The sequence below is a fragment of the Salvia splendens genome, chromosome 9, assembly GCF_004379255.2.
Source record: "Salvia splendens isolate huo1 chromosome 9, SspV2, whole genome shotgun sequence".
NCBI lineage: Eukaryota > Viridiplantae > Streptophyta > Magnoliopsida > Lamiales > Lamiaceae > Salvia > Salvia splendens.
Window position 1 is genome coordinate 9,441,112 of NC_056040.1, and position 19,813 is coordinate 9,460,924.

The following is a 19,813-nucleotide window of genomic DNA, read 5'->3' on the forward strand; positions in this document are numbered from 1 at the left end:
TTAACTCGGCCCAACATGGAGAGCCCAAATAAAATTAGCCCACTACTATATAATCCCGTGATTGAAAACCTAGATTTGCAATGCTATAACTCTCCGCAGCTGCGTGAAGCTCTCTCTAGTTCTCACGCCGCGCTCTCCCCAGCAAATATGGTACGGCCTCCGATTCACCTATTATTGCGAATTACTCTATTTCATTTCGATGATTCTGCTAATAATTTGACCAAAAAATCGTTAATTGATTTGTTCTGTTTTCAATTAACCATATTTTGCTGCTTGTTCACAGGTTCTATCTAATGATGTCGATTTGCTCAACCCACCGGCTGAGCTCGAGAAGAGGAAGCACAAGCTCAAGCGCCTCGTGCAATCCCCAAACTCATTCTTCATGGTAGTAATCATACAGTTTTTATTTTCGCTTATTCGGTTCCTATTTTTTATTTTCAATTTCAAGTTAATGTTTTTTGTTAGTTTAAATTGGAAATGTTTGTTATTTTTGTAGGATGTCAAGTGTCAGGGTTGCTTCAACATGTAAGTTTTGTTAGATTTTTAAACATAGAACTGTTAAATTTAAAATATTGCGAATCAATTGCTGGTTGATTTGAAATTCTTGTCATGAATTTATCATTTATTTATGTAAATGTGTATGTATTTGCAGAACCACTGTTTTCAGCCATTCCCAAACCGTTGTTGTGTGTGGAAACTGCCAGACAGTGCTGTGCCAACCAACCGGTGGCCGTGCCCGCCTCACCGAGGGATGCTCCTTCCGAAAAAAGGGCGATTAAAGAACATACACTCCCTTTCACATTCTTTAATGAATGTGAGTCCAGAGTTTTTTGGTCGCTTGTTTTCACTTTTTTTTGAAATGTAATGCTGCTGTTTATACTTCTTGAGTTTCTCTAGAAGTAACCCTTATGTTATCCTAGCTCTGAATTATGTTATATTATAATTGACCAATTTTTCTCTTATCATTTTTTAAGCTCATGCTTGTTCCTCACACATATTTACTTACTGATAGTGTTTCTCTCTCGTCTTCAAGTTTTGTTTTTGATACATCTAAATGACATGCTTTCGTAGTGTAACAACTACGAAATAAGCTTGTGCCTAATGTTATGATTTTTCTTCATGGATCCAATATTAAAGATTGCTTTTGTTTTTTCATAATGCTTGGTTAGTGGAATTCATCTTTCATTTAATAGTTTGTTCGTGCTTTGAACTTGTATGCTGCTTTGTTGTGGGTTTGGACATGGTCGTTTTTGGTTTTATCTGTGTATATTAATTGTAGTATATCTGAAATTTTCGTTGATCTGTTTTATGTAATGTTATAAATAAGCCTAATTTTTTATTGAATTGTTCATATTATATTCTTGATCTGTCTGTCTCTTCGACTAGTCGAGGTTTATGTATAATGTATGTGCTTAATTGTTGAGAATAAATTTTTTAGTTAATTGCAATGCGTAGGTAAGCTTAAGCGTTCTAGTTGTCAAATTTATGTAGTGACTAAACACAACCTAGCTCAATAAACCAAGACGATCCATAAGCTTTGTTAGTTCAGCTTGTATATAAATGCCTCATACAATTCAGTTCAGCCTATATATAAATTTTCAGACGTTTCCAATTGAGAGTCAATTTAGAGAGTTGGTGTTTGCCTGTCAGAAAACGAAAGCAGGTCTTAAAATTGTTATTCCATTAAGCAACGGCTTTCCGTTGCAACAAGAATCAACTGTTTGAAGATGCAGTGTCAAAGTCACATGCATATATAACAATTGTCCTACAAAGTAGTGAGATTGTTGGAGAATACTAGTAGTAAACAAAAAATATTACTACTACATACTAAGAGCTAGTATTACTTGGTAGTACAAATTAAAATTAAGTGAATATCACATTTAGTATGTCAAGATTGGATGAGCCTAAACAAATGACCAAATTGAAGCTATATTTATATGGGAATACCGTAAAAAAGCAACACCAGCTTTGAGCCTCCCTCATTTGTAGGTGCAACCAATTAGTGTTGAACACTCTCAATTCTCAACAACCTTCTCACTTCCCCACCACGCAAATAACGCCCTTAACCACAAAATCGACCCTTTACTAGCAATGTAATATACATATATAATTCACTCACTCCTATAAAAACAAAATGCTCCTACTCTACTTAATACTCAATGTGTTAATGAATCACATATATTCTATTAGTCCTTCAATGGGATTACAGAATTTCATCTCTCACACACTCACTCTTCTCTTGGCGCCAAACAAGGCTAGCAAGAGCGATATGGCTGAGTGTGCGGTGTGCCTGTCGAGCTTGGAGGGCGGGGCGGGCACGAGGGTGCTTCCCTGCCTGCACGAGTTCCACACGGACTGCATGGAGAGATGGCTGTCGATGCCGCATTTCAAGAACACTTGCCCCATCTGCAGGTTTGTTGTTATGGAAGAATGTGGTGAGGTGATGAGCAGACAGCAAGAGTGTTTAACTGAGGAAATGGTCATTTGGTTTTCTTCTTTCCATGTTGCTGGATTTTGATAATTTGTTTTCAATAATCAAATGCATATATGTAACTGTAAATTTCATCATAATAACCCTATTTTACCTCCCAAAAGACATAGATCATATAGAAGACTAGTACATCTCAACCGCCACAATATAGGCATGCTGTTATTTTCATCCTTTATTACCTTGTCTCAGAAGATTAAACTGAATATGATTATCTCTCAAGCTCGGAATTTAGAAAATATAGCCTATGTTCGACCCCAATGATTTAGACAGTTACCATATGCCTAGTGACATTCTTTTCTTTTTATAACCTTATAAATTACTCTACTTGAATAATAATATACAGACAAAGATGTCAACTTTAACAAACATGATGTCAAGATCCATGCTAGGTATAGTAATAACTAGGTCAGTATCACAATTAACAAATTACAAAGTTGTAACTTGCAGGTAGATTAGGTGGAATTAAATTAACAAGACTCAGCCAAATCTATAGTCCAATAACAATACTATTGTTTGACAAGAGGCATTAGGTTTCAGAAACCAATAAAAAATGAGGCAACATTGTTCATCATTGACTTAATGAAACCAGCATGTCATATTTCCAGAAACAATGATGCCTTTTTTTGTTTATTAATTCAATATTTCCACACTGAGACAAACAACATCAAAATAACACAAAAATAAAAATACAATCTTACATCTAGCAATATGTTGCTGCCAAAGATCATTATTCAGAAGTAAAAACACTAAAAAGACAGAACTTTTCAACCAAACTTGGACTTGATTTGATCAACCACAGATTGATCAACTTGAAAAGCTTTGGTCAGGACATCGGTAGGCACGGAAGGCCGCGAGCCAAACAGATTCAGAGAGACAATAACAGCACCAGGCAAATGGCTATTGAAAGCAGTGAAAATCAGTGCTTTCTCCTCTCCAATATTCTTCTGAAAATGCACCAGCCCTCTCGGGATCACAAACATCTCCCCTGCAGTCAAGTTCTTCGCGTAGAACACGTTGGAGGTGGAGATCAGCCCCACAAGCAGCTTCCCCTGGATGACCACGCCCGTCTCTGTAGCCCGGGGGTGCGAGTGGGGAGGATTGAGGCCACCGGGGGCTATATCGACTCTGTTCATCGAGAGTCCTAGAGTGTTCAGTGCTGGAAATGCAAGAACATTGCCCTGCAACACACTGCTGCCAAAGGGGCTATTGGTGTCACCCTCTTTGGCTAGGCCGTCGAAGAAGAAGTCGTTTGAGGTCACGTTTGAGGTCGGTTTGCAGGGGAAGCCGGTTATGGAGATGGGGGACTGGAGATCAGCAATGCAGAAGTCTTGCAGTGGATCAGGATCTGAGGAGAGAGTGGGGAGTGGTGATGAGAGGAGGAGGAGTGTGGAGAAGAGGAGGATTAGGGGTGATTTGGCCATGGAAGGATGTGATGTTTTTTCCTAATGGTGGAGATTTTGATTGATTTATAGGCCATATTTTATGAAAGTCAATAGTAGAAAATATAAGCCAATGTTAGATTTATGAAGTATAATAGCAGTAGGTGGTTGAATCTTGGTCACAGATTGAAAATTTTGCAGGATGGAAATGATCTAAGTGAGCATGTCGTTGTAACGGGACGGAGTCAGAGAGTTCCCTGTCCCTGTCAGCCAACCGCAAGGAAAAGTATAAGCTTGAAGGTGAAATTAATGAACTTAGATTTTGACTATTGTAGTTTACCTTTTCATAATGCTCAAGAAAGAACAAGTAGCATATTTAAGGGTGTTAGGTTTATTGTGAGGATTTTGGTAATATATTTTAAGACAAGATGGACTGTTTTTTTGTTGACAGAAGTCAAGTCTTGTGGAGGTTGGTTGCTAATAAATTAATTTTATTTCCCACAAGAAAGTTACATGAAAAATAACAATACAATCTTATTTTCCATCTAACATAGTAAATTCAGAAGTAAACTTGGACGGAAAAAGTGGTAGTTTTCAACCAAATTTGGAGTTGATTTGATCAATGACAGTCTTGTTAACTTGGAAAGCTTTCATGAGAACATCGTCTGGCAGAGAAGGCTTCGATCCAAACAGATTCGAAGAAACGGAAGCAGTTCCCGGTAGATGGCTGTTGAAAGCAGTGTAGATCAAGGCTGTTTCATCTCCCACATTCATCTGGAAATGCATTAGTCCTCTCGGGACAACGAACATCTCCCCTGCAGTCAAGTTCTTCGAGTAGAGCACGCTAGAGGTGGAGATCATCCCCACCAGCAGCTTCCCTTGCACGACTATGCCCTCCTCTGTGGCCCGGGGGTGGGAGTGGGCCGCGTTGAGGCCGTCAGGAGCTATAGGGTGTTGAGGGCTGGGAATGCAAGAACATTTCTGTTGGAATCTTGATTTAAGATGTCCGGTCAACGAAGTTTGACCAATAATAAATGAGACGAGACATTTAATTTTGGAAAATTAAATGATATAGCGTCGATCTACGTTCCGCGTAGATGACCGTAGTATATTCACTTTCTCAATTCCGATTCTCGGTGAGTGAGAAATAGTGGATTAAAGTTGGTCACATTGTAGCTTTGGATAAAGCTATGAGTTGAAAGTGTAAGGAGTAATTAACTAGTGTTAATTATCCCACATAGGAGATGAGACACATCTTTAAATGTGTATTTATTAAGTGACTTATTACACTTAGTAATTATCGTGGACTAAGATGGGTGAAAGAGCCCACACGCGCGCCGAGCCGAGCCGTGCCCTTGGACTTGGACTTGTCCCTGGATCCAGACTTAATGTTTTGGACCACCCCAGTTTTGGGCAGCAGCCTGATCAACTCGGCCTGCTGCGCCTTGAGCGATGGCTTGATCAGTGTCTTGATCAAGTCGCTTCACGAAGTCCACATGTGACGGTTGAACTAGGGCGTGTACAACGTCTAGATTCATCGTCGACCACTCCAGCTTTCAAATTCGTAACTACCGGCGGTTACAGCCCCGCCATAATGAGCCACGATGACAACCATCAAGGCTGAGTTGACCTCTGCAGTGGACTAGGCCTATAAATATGCTAGTCATTCCTTGCATTAGATATACAGAACAACATACGAACATACTCACAAGCATCATACTCTCTCTGCATTGTCTTCCTTCTCGAAGCTCTGCCCTCTCCTCTTCCAGTTCGCCGGAGCTCTGTTGATTGCGGTGCTGCTTCATCCGAGATGTAGCCGTTTTATCTCTGGGGATGACACGCCAAACCGAGAGCACTACCGGGGTGTATCTCGTCTTGCGGAAGAGGCCTCCTCGACTCGGCTAAGTTTTATTTCTAGTTTCGATTTCATTGTAATTTTCAGTTTTAGTTCTTCCTTCTTGGGTTGTATTACGCCCGGTATTGTTTATCTCTTGTAATTCCAGTAAGAAGAATCCCAACAATCGCAAGACGAGATAGACTTGCCTTTGAAGGAATTTGGACCTCTAAACTGAATTAATCACTTTCGAAACATAATACCTTTGCTGGAGATGTCGACTGAATCCAACACCGTCGCTGCCACCACCACCGCCGTTTCTCCATCCACCATGTCGACCACTACACCGGTCAACACATCGTCGATTCCGACGATGATGCCCACTCCCGGGCGCTATCCATCTTCATCTACAACCTCTTGGGAGTTTGTTAACCCCCTTGGGCCCACTGGTGGATCCACCTCGAGTGGATCGGTTGGTTCCACTTTTAGAGATTCATTCGGATCCTTTAATGGATCGAGTGCTGTTGCCTTCGGGTCTCACGCGGGTGCTAGTTCCTTCGGGGCTGGTACGACCATGGCGGGCTCTATGCCCAACATGAATGGTGGGGGCTCTATGCCCAACCACATTGTTGGCCCCTTCGGGGGCAATGGAATTGGTTCCTTCCATGGACCAAGTACGACACCTTTGGCACCAAGAATGATGCCACCTGCCGAGAAGCCACCAAAGTTTGGAGGATCTGACTTCAAAAGGTGGTACCAAAAGATGTTTTTCTACTTGACAACATTGGGCGTCGCCAACTTCCTCACGGAAAACGAGCCGCCCGCGCCAAGCGCTCAAGAGACTAGGCTTGAAGTCATGGCTGACTATGAAGCTTGGAGAAAATGAGATTATCTTTGTAAAAATTTCATTCTAAGTGCTTTAGATGATAGTTTGTACAATGTATACTCCGTTGTAACCACATCAAAAGAGATGTGGGAAAGCCTAGAAAGGAATTATAGCATAGATAATGCTGCAGGCACTGAACAAGTTGTAGCATCCAAATTTATAGACTACAAGATGGTCGACTCTCGACCCATCATGGAGCAAGTTCAAGAGCTCCAAATGATCATCCACGCACTAGTGGCTGAAGGGATGACCTTGCCCGAAAAATTCTTAAGGTGCACGATCATTGACAAGCTTCCTCCTAGTTGGAAGGACTTCAAGAGCTATCTCAAACACAAGAGAAATCAGATGACCCTTGAAGACTTGATCGTGAAATTGCGCATTGAGGCTGATGTGCGCAAAAGCGACCAAAAGGCTAAGGGCTTTAGCCCGCTTGAAGCCAAAGTCAATCTGTTGGAGCGGGGCGGTCCCTCCAACAAACGCTCTCGCCCAAGTCAAAAGGACAAAGGGAAAGGAAAGCAGCCTACAAAGAAATTTGAAGGCGAATGCTTCAAGTGTGGCAAAACTGACCACTTTGCCAAAGACTGCCGCAGCAAGAAGAAGAAGCCGACAACCCACGTCGTTGAGAAGGAGTTCAAAGACTGGGATGAAAACGACCTCATTGCTGTGGTCACCGAAGAAGCCAACTTGATTGAAAACAAGGGAGGCTGGTACATCGACACTGGAGCAACCAGGGGCGGAGGGATGGTGGGGCCAGGGGGGCCCATGGTCCCCCCACTAATTCTTAAAAAACTTAGGGGTATTTTAGTAATTTCACAATAATTATAATTTATAATAAATATAATATTAGAGATAGGTTTCAGCAAAATATATATGAATCGTGCCTCTTAATTTAGCGTATTCATTCTGCCGTTCCAAGTTTGAATTTAGCGTATTTATTCTGCCGTTCCAAGTCTGAAATCTAGTAAACTAGAACTAGGTATATTCAAAACTCAAATATAATTCAATTAATTTTTCTACATAGGTTGTTTTTTTGTTTGGCTGCAATAATAATTCAAAGGGGGAGAAAGAAGATAGCTTATGTAATTCAATGGCTACGGACTACGGTGGTTCTGTAGTTAGAATTTTATAACTCCAATTCTTTATTTGATGTGTGTGTTAATAGTTTTGCATACAGAAAATATCAAATATTTTGAACTTAATCAGTGTTGACTATTTTTGTAGGTATATGAATCGTTATTTCAAGAAACTTTCTTCCGTTGATTCTTCATCAGTTGAACCTTCACTTCTTCAACCTCAAGAATTATCGTATGAAGATAAAAGTAAGGTTGATTTAGAGAATCTTCCAAGTGATCCAGGAGAACGACCTGATATAATGAGTTATCCACCAAATTTAATAGAACAAGTTCGCAGAGCTTACTTACTTAAAGGTCCGTGTCAACCACGTAATCATGATTTTCGTCCTACAGTAGATGGAAATCGAAAACGTAAATTTGTCTCACATTGGTTTGATGAATTTAAGGATTGGTTGGAATATAGTGTTACAAAAGAAGCAGCTTTTTGTTTATATTGCTATCTTTTTTCAAGACTCCACGGAAATGGACAAGATGCTTTTGTATCAGGGGGATTTACGGTCTGGCGCAAGAAAGAAAGATTAAGAGATCATGTTGGAAACCATAAAAGTACTCATAACAGGTGCAGATTAGCATGTGAGGATTTGATGAATCAAGCCCAACACATTGAGGTCTCTTTGGCAAAACAGTCAACACAGTCTAAGCTTGACTACCGTCTGCGATTAAATGCAACGATTATTTCTCTTCGTTATCTTATAATGCAAGGATTGCCTTTCCGCGGTCATGATGAGTCAGAAGAATCATTAAATCAAGGTAATTTTCTTGAGTTCTTGAAAGTTATTTCTTCTTGCAATGAAGAGATAGCTAGTGTTGTGCTAAAAAATGCTCTAGACAATCTCAAACTTACATCACCAGATATTCAGAGAGATATTATAAATGCATTTGCTGTTGAGACAACGAAAGCTATTAGTTGATGAGTGTCGAGATGTATCTGTCAAAGAGAAAATGGGTGTTGTGGTGCGATATGTGGACAAGAATGGATGTGTTATAGAACGTTTTCTTGGTGTTGTTCATGTTAGTGATACAACTGCAACCTCACTTGAGAAAGCACTTGATTATTTGTTATCTACTTATGATTTAAGTATATCTAGTTTGAGAGGTCAATGATATGATGGCGCAAGCAACATGAGAGGAGAATTCAATGGGTTGAAGAGTTTGATACTCAAGAGAAATTCCAGTGCTTGTTATGTACATTGCTTTGCTCATCAGCTTCAGCTCACGATTGTTGCTGTTGCTAAAAAACATAAAATTGTCGGATCTTTTTATAATTCTATCTCTCGTTTGTGGAATACTGTTGGAGGTTCTTGTAAGCGCAGAGATATACTTCTGGAGAAACAGAGAGAGAATATTATTAAAGAGATTGCAAGTGATGAAATAAGCACAGGAAGAGGACTAAATCAAGAAATGTCATTGAAGCGACCTGGAGATACTCGTTGGAGTTCACATTACGGTACTCTTGTCAACTTGATACATTTATATTCTTCTATTGTTGATGTTCTTGAGTATGTTGGGGAGAATGGTCATGACGATTCAATAAGGGCTGAAGCTGATGATGTGCTAGAAATTATAAATAGTTTTGAGTTTGTCTTTGTGTTACATCTTATGAAGCAAATCTTGGGAATCACACATGAACTCTCCCAAGTGCTACAAAAGAAAGATCAAGACATTGTTAATGCGATGAATCTTGTCAAGGTAGCAAAATCACGTCTGCAAATAATGAGGGAAAAAGATTGGGATGTATTGCTTGCTGATGTTTCTAAGTTTTGTAGCAAATATGAACTGGATGTGCTTGACATGGAAGATGAGTTTGTAGCTCGAAAAAAAGGAAGACGTAGAGCTGAGAAAATGAAGAATCTCCACTATTATCGAGTTGAGCTCTTTTGTTCTGTTATTGACTTGCAAGCTCAAGAGTTGAATCAACGTTTTGATGAAGTCAACACAGACTTAGTTTTATGCATGTCATGTTTTGATCCTAGGGATTTATTTTCTGCATTTGATTTGGAGAAGCTGCTTCGTCTTGCACGGTATTATCCTTCTGAATTTTCTGAAGTTGCTTTGTCCGAGCTTAAAAGTCAACTTGAGAACTTTATTTTCGATGTGCGCATAGATGAAAAGTTTTCACAAGTATCAGGAATCAGTGGTCTTGCTCAAAAGATGGTTTCTACAAGGAAACATGAAGTTTTTCCAATGGTTTATTCATTAGTTAAGTTGTCATTGATCTTACCAGTTGCCACTGCATCAGTAGAAAGAGCCTTTTCAGCAATGAAGATCATCAAGACTTCTCTACGTAATAGCATGGGAGACCAACTATTGAATGATTGCTTAGTTCCTTACATCGAAAAGGATGTGTTTGTTAAAGTTACCAATGAAACTATTATGCAGCGGTTTCAGAAGATGAAGAATAGAAGACAAATGTTATGATGTGATTGCATTTGACTTTTACATTATGAACCTTATAATTTAATTTATGTAATTTTTTTTGAAGTTTAATTTTGGACCCCCCATTATAAAATCTCTGGCTCCGCCACTGGGAGCAACTGCTCATGTTTGTGCCGATAGGAGTAAGTTTTCAACTTACAGTCCTGTTGATGGGAGGAAGATCAACATGGGGAATCAAGCATCATCCGAAGTGAAATGAACCGGAGATGTGATCCTCAAGATGACGTCTGGCGTCTCGATCACCTTGAAGGATGTGCTGCATGTGCCGGACATCCGCAAGAACCTAGTGTCTGGATCTATACTAGTTAATAATGGTTTTAAACTTGTATATGAATCCGATAGGTTTGTTTTGTATAAGTTTGGAAAATCCCTCGGAAAAGGTTATGTAACCGATGGACTTTTCAAGCTTAGTGTGGCTACGCGCCATGGTCCCAAGCCTTTGGCTATCAATAACAATGCGGCTACTTCCTCTTACTTGATTGAGTATTCAAACTTGTGGCATTGTAGATTGGGACATATAAATTCAAAAGTCATTAAAAGATTAGTGAATTTAGATTTACTAAAGGCTAATGAAGTGGATACCCAAGATAAATTTGGAATTTGTCTTGAAGCAAAAATGACTAAGTTGTCATTTCACTCGGTTGAACGAAGCACAAAACCCCTTGAATTAATTCAGACCGATGTGTGTGACTTAAAATTTGTGCAAATAAGAGGTGGTAAAAAGTACTTTATCACCTTTATAGATGATTGCACAAGATATTGCTACATCTATCTTTTGAGAAGCAAAGATGAAGCAATAGAAGCGTATAAGAACGAAGTTGAAAATCAACTTGGTTGTAAAATCAAAACGATTTGAAGCGATAGATGAGACGAATATGTAGCCCCGTTTGAGGAATTATGCAACGCAAGTGGTATAATCCATCAAACGACTGCACCATATTCACCACAATCTAATGGTGTAGCAGAACGCAAGAATCGAACTCTAAAAGAGATGATGAATGCACTGCTTCTGACTTTAGGATTACCACATAACATGTGGGGGAAGCGGTTTTGACCGCCAACTATATCTTGAATAAAATCCCCCTCAAAGGCAAAGATCTTACTCCTTATGAGTTGTGGAAGGGAAGGAAGACATCCTACAAATACCTCAAAGTGTGGGGGTGTTTGGCAAATGTGATGGTTCCTCCGTCCAAAGAAGTTACAATTGGACCTAAAACGGTTGATTGCATCTTCATTGGATATGCACTTAATAGTAGTGCATATCGATTTATTGTCCACAAGTCTGAAATACCGAATGTGACCGTGGGAACAACAATTGAGTCAAGAAACGCGGTATTTATTGAAAATACATTTCCTTGTAAAAGGAAGGAAAACGTAGCATCCAATTCTGAGACAAGAATTTAGGATGAAACCACTAGTTCTGAATCAGTGGATGAGGAGCCTGAATCGTGCAAGCATGCAAGGCCCGATCCAAAAGATACAGTACTAAGACGTGGTAGTAGTCAGAACACCAAAAATATTTGGTCCTGACTACATTGCTTTTATGTTAGATGAAGAACCGACATCTATAAAAGTAGCCTTCGATGGCCCAGACGGGCTACATTGGAGAGAAGCTGTTCAAAGCGAAATTGATTCAATTTTGCTAAACCACACTTGGGTGTTGGTAGATCTACCTGAAGGTGCGAAACCTCTAGGTTGCAAATGGGTACTTAAAAGGAAATTTAAGGCCGATGGAACAGTGGATAAGTATAAAGCCCGACTAGTAGTAAAGAGTTTTAAACAAAAGGAAGGGCATGACTTCTTCGATACCTATTCACCTGTAACAAGGATTACATCTATCCGAGTGCTTCTTGTTATTGTTGCATTGCACAATCTTGATATTCATCAAATGGATGCTCAGACCGCGTTCCTAAATGGTGAACTAGAAGATGAAATTTATATGGAACAACCCGAAAGGTTTGTAGTACCTGGACAAGAGAAAAAGGTATGCAAGCTCATAAAGTCTCTATATGGATTGAAACAAGCGCCATTGCAATGGAACTTGAAGTTTGATAATGTAATGTTATCAAATGGGTTTAAAATCAACGAGTGCGACAAATGTGTCTACATCAAGAGCACTAATAACGGCCATGTTATAGTGTGTCTATACGTTGATGATATGCTAATCTTGGGTAGCAACACTCAAGTAATTAACGATACAAAGGCCATGTTAAAGAGAAACTTTGACATGAAAGACATGGGTATAGCCGATGTAATTCTTGGAATGAAGATTCTAAGAACGTCTGATGGAATCATCTTAACACAATCACATTATGTTGAGAAGATATTGAATAAATTCAAAGCCTATGATGGCGCGCCGGTTAAGACTCCAATTGAACTTGACGTTCACTTGAGCAAGAACAAAGGCGAGCCCGTTGCACAAGAAGAGTATGCACGGGTCATCGGATGCATTATGTACTTGACTAATTGCACTCGACTTGACATTGCTTGTGCCGTGAACAAGTTGAGTCGTTACACGAGCAATCCAAGCAAAGAGCATTGGAGAGCTCTTGTGAGGGTTTTGGGATATTTAAAACATACTCAAAATCATGGGCTACACTTCTCGAGATTCCCCCCGGTACTTAAAGGGTACTGTGATGCAAATTGGATATCCGACAATTGAGACTTACTTTCAACAAGTGGATACGTCTTTACTATTGGGAGTTGTGCTGTATCATGGAAATCCACAAAACAGACATGTATAGCCCGATCAATAATGGAATCGGAGTTCATTGCCTTAGATAAGGCTGGTGAGGAAGCCGAGTGGCTTAAGAACTTCCTTGAAGATATTCCATGTTGGTCCAAGCCAGTGCCACCAGTGTTGATCCACTGCGATAGCCAAGCGGCTATTGGAAGGGCAAACAATGGCTTCTATAACGGTAAGTCTCGACATATACCTCGACGACATAACACCGTGAGACATTTGATCACAACAGGGGTGATTACAATTGACTATGTGAAGTCAATAGATAATCTAGCGGATCCTCTAACCAAAGGGTTAAACCGTGATCAAATGAATAAGTTGCTAGCGGGAATGGGTTTGAAATCCACAAACTAAAGAATTGTCATAGTGGTAACCCAACCATGATGACTGGAGATCCCAAGAACTTGGTTCAAAGGGACAACTAAGCTATGAGAGTTCATGAAAAACACTCAACTATATCTATGAATTTTAATGACTCCTAAGGATCTCGAGGAGATTGAGTTCTCAAGGAGACCGAGTAGGGCAAGATACTCTATTAGGAATCATCTATATAAGTGTGAAGTGAGACCGCTTCAAATAACACACTTATGAATCCAAAGTGGTGTCCAAGGCTGCAAAGGACACGCAAAGGACACAAAACGTGAGAACGGATGAGGTTGAGGTGTTTAAGCGTTAACACCATTATCTCGGTGCACGCCGTGGGGGATTAGTTCAAAGCATCGCGCTACTAAGCTGCCTGTGTATCCGATGGTGTCGACTATGGAGGGTTCAAAGCCAAAAACTACCTATCCTTATGCTTTTATACCTCGTGAGGTTGAGCTTGTGTCTGTATGCATATGCATTTGGCTATTTCCACTCATGTGGGGGATTGTTGGAATCTTGATTTAAGATGTCCGGTCAACGAAGTTTGACCAATAATAAATGTGATGAGACATTTAATTTTGGAAAATTAAATGATATAGCGTCGATCTACATTCCGCGTAGATGACCGTAGTATATTCACTTTCTCAATTCCGATTCCCGGTGAGTGAGAAATAGTGGATTAAAGTTGGTCACATTGTAGCTTTTGATAAAGCTATGAGTTGAAAGTGTAGGGAGTAATTAACTAGTGTTAATTATCCCACATAGGAGATAAGACACATTTTTAAATGTGTATTTATTAAGTGACTTATTACACTTAGTAATTATCGTGGACTAAGATGGGTGAAAGAGCTCACACGCGCGCACACGCGTGCCGAGCCGAGCCGTGCCCGTGCCCGTGCCCTTGCCCTTGTTCTTGGACTTGGATCTTGGCATTTGGTCTTTGGGTGGTCTTTGGGCTTGGTTCTTGGGCTTGTCCCTGGATCCAGACTTAATGTTTTGGACCACCTCAGTTTTGGGCAGCAGCCTGATCAACTTGACATGCTGCGCCTTGATCAACAGCTTGATCAACTCGGTCTGCTGTGCCTTGAGCGATGGCTTGATCAGTGTCTTGATCAAGTCGCTTCACGAAGTCCACATGTGACGGTTGAACTAGGGCGTGTACAACGTCTAGATTCAACGTCGACCACTCCAGCTTTCAAACTCGTAACGGCCGGCGGTTACAACCCCGCCATAATGAGCCATGATGACAGCCATCAAGGCTGAGTTGACCCCTGCAGTTGGACTAGGCCTATAAATAGGCTAGTCATTCCTTACATTAGATATACAGAACAACATACGAACATACTCACAAGCATCATACTCTCTCCGCATTGTCTTCCTTCCCGAAGCTCTGCCCTCTTCTCTTCAAGTTCGCCAGAGCTCTGTTGATTGCAGTGCTGCTTCATCAGAGACGTAGCCGTTTTATCTTTGGGGATGACACGCCAAACCGAGAGCACTACCGAGGCGTATCTCGTCTTGCGGAAAGATGCCTCCTCGACTCGGCTAGTTTTATTTCCAGTTTCGATTCCATTGTAATTTTCAGTTTTAGTTCTTCCTTGTTGGGTTTTATTACGCCCGGCATTGTTTATCTCTTGTAATTCCAGTAAGAAGAATCCCAACAATTTCCATAGACCACACTGCTGCCGTTGGAGTTGTAGGTGTCTCCCTCCCGGGCCAGGCCGTCAAAGAAGAAGTCGTTTGAGGTGACGTTGGAGGCTGGTTTGCACGGGAAGCCGTTCATGGAAACTTGGGCTTGGAGATCGGCAATGCAGAAGTCTTGCAAGGGGTCAGGATTAGAGGAGAGAGAGGAGAGTGGTGATGTGAGGAGGAGTGTGGAGAAGAGTAGGGTTAGGGTTAGGGTTAGGGTTAGGGTTAAGGTTGATTTGTGAGTGAGTGTAGATGCCATGGTTGAGGTGGTGTTTTTTTGTGTATTGGTGGAGAGTTTGATTGGTTTATATAGGCCAAATAAAGTCATTAAAGTCAATAATGGGAAAGTTGAACCATTGTTTTTAATTTGGATTTATAATTGGGTGTTGAATAATCTTGATAATTGGGATTGGTGAATTTGCATGGTGCATGTAAAGAGTTATAAATATTGGTCATCAGCCTACCAATTTTTTCTCTTCTTAGTCAGTAAAAATTCAGTGGTTTAAAATATTGTCATATGATGTGTTGAATCAATCATAATTACAAAAAGAGAAAATCTGTAATGAATTAGACATGCAACGTGATAATATGTCTGGACCACTAAATTTTTATTACTCCGATTGCATCTTGTTAGTTACACATAAATATGGGTCTATCCAAGGAAATGAACCAAGCCACTCGCAAACTATTTAGAGCTCATTAAAAAAAAACTTGTTTGATCTCTGTTTGGTGAAGCTCGTAAGCTAAACAAACTAAACTCGTTAGCTCATAAATAAACCCGTATACAATTATATTTCATTCTACAATTAATAATATAACTGTATCTAACAGGAGTATGTAATTGTTTTTATTTATTCGAAGTAAGCAACAAATATATTGTGTTATTGTAGATGCAATTTCTATTTTTAAAAGAAAGTAGTAATTAATATTTGAATTATAAAAGTCGTCCAGGTTCATTAATATTGGCTCCGACCTTGACTGGGCAGTGGCGGAGCCACATGGGAACAAAAATCTTTGTTGGTCGGGTGGTTAAGGACTAACTTTCCCTACCCTTTGGCCAAGGTTCGAATCCCCTTGATTCATAATTATTGCTCTGCTTTTCCTCTTACTAGTATTAGACATATCAAGTTCAATTATTTTGTTTTGTCTCAATGATCTTATTTGATTTTACTTCTATCTCTAGATAGTTTTTTACTTTAATTTGAATTATATTTTTAATGTGTTATAAAATTTAAAATTCAATTAGCCTAGAATATTTATAAATGATCTTTTGCAATTTATTTTTATATCTGTATTTTTTTTATTGCATTTTTACTAAGTATAATCTGAAATATATTCGTGATATGATATAAAATTTGAAAATTCAGTTAGTCTATTTTCTATTTCAAAGATTAGGTATGTGTTGCATGTATTTTTTTATTTCAATTATATTCTTAATAGTAAGTACCATGAGTTTCTTTCAAAGATTAGGTATATTTATATTTTTTTATTCAGTTATATTTTTAATGCTTAGGTACGAATTTTAAAGTTCAAAATTAAATACTAATACTAGTTTGCTATTTTTCTTATTTTGTCTTGAGTTTTTTTTACAAATACAAATTATATGTTTTGTTATGCTACTATTTTTATATTATTTTTAATACTCCTTGCCTACTATATTGTAATTATTTTTTGCACAATTCGTACCCCAGATTAAAAGTTCTGGATCCGCGCCACTGTGACTGGGAAGTCTAGACAGTCACTGACCTTTACTTATTCTAACACAAATTGAAGATTTTTCCACTACGTTTTCCTACGTCAGATTAAATTCTCTGACATCAAGCTTTTCCTCAAGTTCGTTTAATTTTCAACTTTCAATAGTAGTATTTGAATATTGTCACAAAAAATACAACTTTGATGGTAAAATAATTCACACTACATAAAACTTTTTTTAAACACAAAAATATAGACACAATTACTTGTCATATAATTTATTTTTGAAAAACAACCACAATTTAGAACGCGAAGAATATTTTGAAAAACAACCGCGATTTAGAACGCGAAAGAAAGTGTCCCTAAATCGAAGACAAATTATCTTGGTTTCTTGATATCTTGCTTTGCTAATAGGCTTCCATTTGTATCTCATAATTTTAATTGAAATACCAACAATGGAAATACCTTTTGAAATGTAGTGGTATATTTATAAAATTTCTTAATTATATTAAAAATACCAGGCATTCGTTTTTTATAGTTTCATACACACATATTTCCAAGTTTCCAACTTAACATCTAATTAGTTTTCATTAAATCCCGTGGATATAGAATTGATTCCAACTTAATTATAATCGAAAAGGGAATAACCTAGTATTTGTATAAAAAATAGCCCAAGTTCAACGTGAATTGATTCGAAATCTATATTTATACTATATCAAATCCTATCTTTCCAAATATAGAATGTCTCTTTCATGGCAGACCGTTAATTCAGTTATTTCCTCCCAAACATTTCTTCCACAAACAAACCGAAACAACCCACCACAACCTCATTAACTATTCCTTCATCACGTAGAAACACCAAAACGCCCATCTCAGAAGAGGGAGGGAGAGAGAGAGAGAGAGAGGTCACGAGATCACTAGCCAGCACGTCTCGTGATCCTATCCAATCCCCACTCCTCCTTCAAATCAAATCATGCCGAACGAGCTACTGAAATGGCTCTGGGAGCAGCCCCTCGCCTCCTTCCCCAATTCCCTCCACAACTCCATCGTCCAATGCTTCATGATCGTCCTCCTCTTCGTCGACCGCCTCCTCTCCTTCGTCTCCACCGAGTTCGCCCGCCTCTTCGGCCTCCACCTGCCCTGCCTCCTCTGCCCCCACAACCCTGCTGACCTCTACTACAACGAATCCATCTGCGACGCCCACAAGCGCAACGTCTCCTCCCTCGGCTTCTGCGCCGTCCACTCCAAGCTCTCCGACATCCGCTCCATGTGCCACGTCTGCATCGTCTCCTTCGCCACCGAGAAGGATTCCGACTGCGACAAGTATAAGGCCGTCGCCGCCATTCTGAACAAGGACATTGATCGGATTGTGGATGACGACCGCCGCGCTGCCCTGCTCCGCCGCCTTAAGAAGGATGACGACGATAAGGGAGGCGATCCCAATTTGTGGTGCTCTTGCTGCGGGGAGCCCCTCAAGCTCAGGGCTTCCAAGAAGTTTCTGAGGAGTTTGTCGACCAAGTCCCCGGCTTCGTCTCCAAGGCTGTCGTGGCTGCCCAATAGGAACGATGAGACGCCTCGGTCGAGGTACCTGGAGCTGGAGGCGCCACAGAATGATGCAATCACACCATTCTTGCAAGACGATCCTAACAGAACTCCTAAATGGCTGATGAGCTGGAGCAGCAAGAAACTAAATTTTGACAAAGTGGATACCCCTGTTGAGCCCTTGGACATAATGAAACCTCTCAACGAGGTGGACAGCGACGTTCTCAGTCGTCTCAAGCAGCAAGGCAATCTCGACCAAGACTCCCTGATGGCGCTGTACGTGGAGCTGGACAATGAGAGGAGCGTTGCTGCTGTGGCCGCCAACAATGCAATGGCTATGATCACTCGGATCCAGCAGGAGAAGGCCGCTATCCAGATGGAAGCGCTTCAGTACCAGAGGATGATGGAGGAGCAAGCAGAGTACGACGAGGAGGCCTTGGACCTCATGAGAGACATGCTCATCACCAAGGAAGATGATGTCAAAACGCTCGAGTCTGAGCTTGAGGCCTACAGAGTGAAATACGGGCCTATCGGGAAGTATGGTAGCGACATTTGCGAATTTGATGCTGATGAGGATTCCATGGAGATGAAGTCTCAGTCGTCGTGTTTAAGTGAGAAATTGTCAGACTATCATAGTTTTTGAATGGTGGTGATCAGAAAGAGTGTGAGGATCCTTCTCGGTGCCATATGGAGGGAGAGTCGTCGTTCGATTTCGAGGGGGAGAGGTGGTATCTTCTTGGTCTTTTGACTGATCTCAAGAAGAAGACGAGGAATGGTGATAAAGATAGAGTCCAGTTTCTCAATGGAGGCAATCAAGAATGATGATCAAGACAGAGGTATGTGTATAAGCAAGATTTAGTTTCCCTTTTGTTTGTGTCACTTTCATTGGCTTTAAACCTTGGTGTGTTTCTAGATGGAGGTGAAAACAAAGGTATACTTAAAACAGAGGTGTCTATGATCAAGGAGAGGTTGAGAGTGGTTGAAGCAGATAGTAGCTTCTTGAAGCATGCAGCTAAGACTATCCAAATAGGAGATGAAGGTGCTAAACTCTTGATGGAGATAGCTGAGCATCTCCGGGCGCTTAGACGACGTGCGAATACTCTCCCGGCCTAGGTGGATGCATGAACTCGAGTCATGCAGGTAATTTCTTTTGTCTAGAAATTAATTTGAAACAATCTGGCAGGGCAAGAAACGAGGTTTTTGTATCGAGTGATTGAAGTTATGATTCAACAATGCCTCCGGGCTCTGTCTGATGGTGATGCAATGACTGACGTGTTCAGGTCACGGGCGCTCTCCTTGCAGGCTGGACGAGCCAGAAGGCGGCTTTTGCTTCTGACCATGCAAAACATAGATATATATTCTTATGATGATAGGCAGTATGCAGTAAATGAAAATGGTGACGAGCACACCACGTATGCAAAGTTTAAGGTTTTACATGCTTTTGACTATGTGTGTAGCTATGAATGAAGACATAGATAGCAAAGAAGGGCATGTAAAACTTATCTGTCTTTTTAGCTAGAGAACAGAAAAGGGCTCTTACAGTTACAATGTAAACTACTCAAGGATCCATCTTATTTTTACTGGAATCATTTCGTAGACAAAATAATGGAACTCAGATTCAATACCTT

At 40.2% G+C, this 19,813-nt stretch overlaps 5 protein-coding genes across 7 annotated transcripts; 4 read left to right on the forward strand and 1 right to left on the reverse strand.

The window, feature by feature from the left end:
• Positions 1–973, forward strand: LOC121746693 (40S ribosomal protein S27-2-like). The gene is made up of 4 exons (XM_042140608.1): positions 1–150; positions 284–385; positions 497–525; positions 653–973. The coding sequence occupies exons 1-4, from the start codon at positions 16–18 to the stop codon at positions 777–779; spliced, it is 393 nt and encodes a 130-aa protein (XP_041996542.1). The 5' UTR covers positions 1–15; the 3' UTR covers positions 780–973.
• Positions 974–2,010: 1,037 nt separating this feature from the next.
• On the forward strand, positions 2,011–8,670 carry LOC121747282. The gene is made up of 2 exons (XM_042141290.1): positions 2,011–2,412; positions 7,812–8,670. The coding sequence occupies exons 1-2, from the start codon at positions 2,135–2,137 to the stop codon at positions 8,632–8,634; spliced, it is 1,101 nt and encodes a 366-aa protein (XP_041997224.1). The 5' UTR covers positions 2,011–2,134; the 3' UTR covers positions 8,635–8,670.
• On the reverse strand, positions 3,023–4,370 carry LOC121747283 (germin-like protein subfamily T member 1). The gene has a single exon (XM_042141291.1). It carries the CDS (start codon positions 3,910–3,912, stop codon positions 3,256–3,258), a length of 657 nt encoding a protein of 218 aa, XP_041997225.1. The 5' UTR covers positions 3,913–4,370; the 3' UTR covers positions 3,023–3,255.
• Positions 8,671–8,845: 175 nt separating the features above from the next.
• On the forward strand, positions 8,846–15,193 carry LOC121749122 (zinc finger MYM-type protein 1-like). Its single transcript, XM_042143723.1, has 3 exons — positions 8,846–10,078; positions 10,206–10,349; positions 14,963–15,193. The coding sequence occupies exons 1-3, from the start codon at positions 8,846–8,848 to the stop codon at positions 15,191–15,193; spliced, it is 1,608 nt and encodes a 535-aa protein (XP_041999657.1).
• A 2,295-nt stretch (positions 15,194–17,488) lies between these two features.
• Positions 17,489–19,811, forward strand: LOC121747806 (probable myosin-binding protein 6). 3 transcript variants are annotated; one of them, XM_042141927.1, is made up of 3 exons: positions 17,489–19,021; positions 19,099–19,325; positions 19,466–19,811. In XM_042141927.1, exon 1 carries the CDS (start codon positions 17,617–17,619, stop codon positions 18,826–18,828), a length of 1,212 nt encoding a protein of 403 aa, XP_041997861.1. In that variant the 5' UTR covers positions 17,489–17,616; the 3' UTR covers positions 18,829–19,021; positions 19,099–19,325; positions 19,466–19,811. The 3 variants fall into 3 exon arrangements, with proteins under 3 accessions (XP_041997861.1, XP_041997862.1, XP_041997863.1); XM_042141928.1 differs by having other exon boundaries at positions 19,488–19,811; XM_042141929.1 differs by having other exon boundaries at positions 19,099–19,298; positions 19,369–19,477.
• The last annotated feature ends 2 nt before the right edge of the window (positions 19,812–19,813 follow it).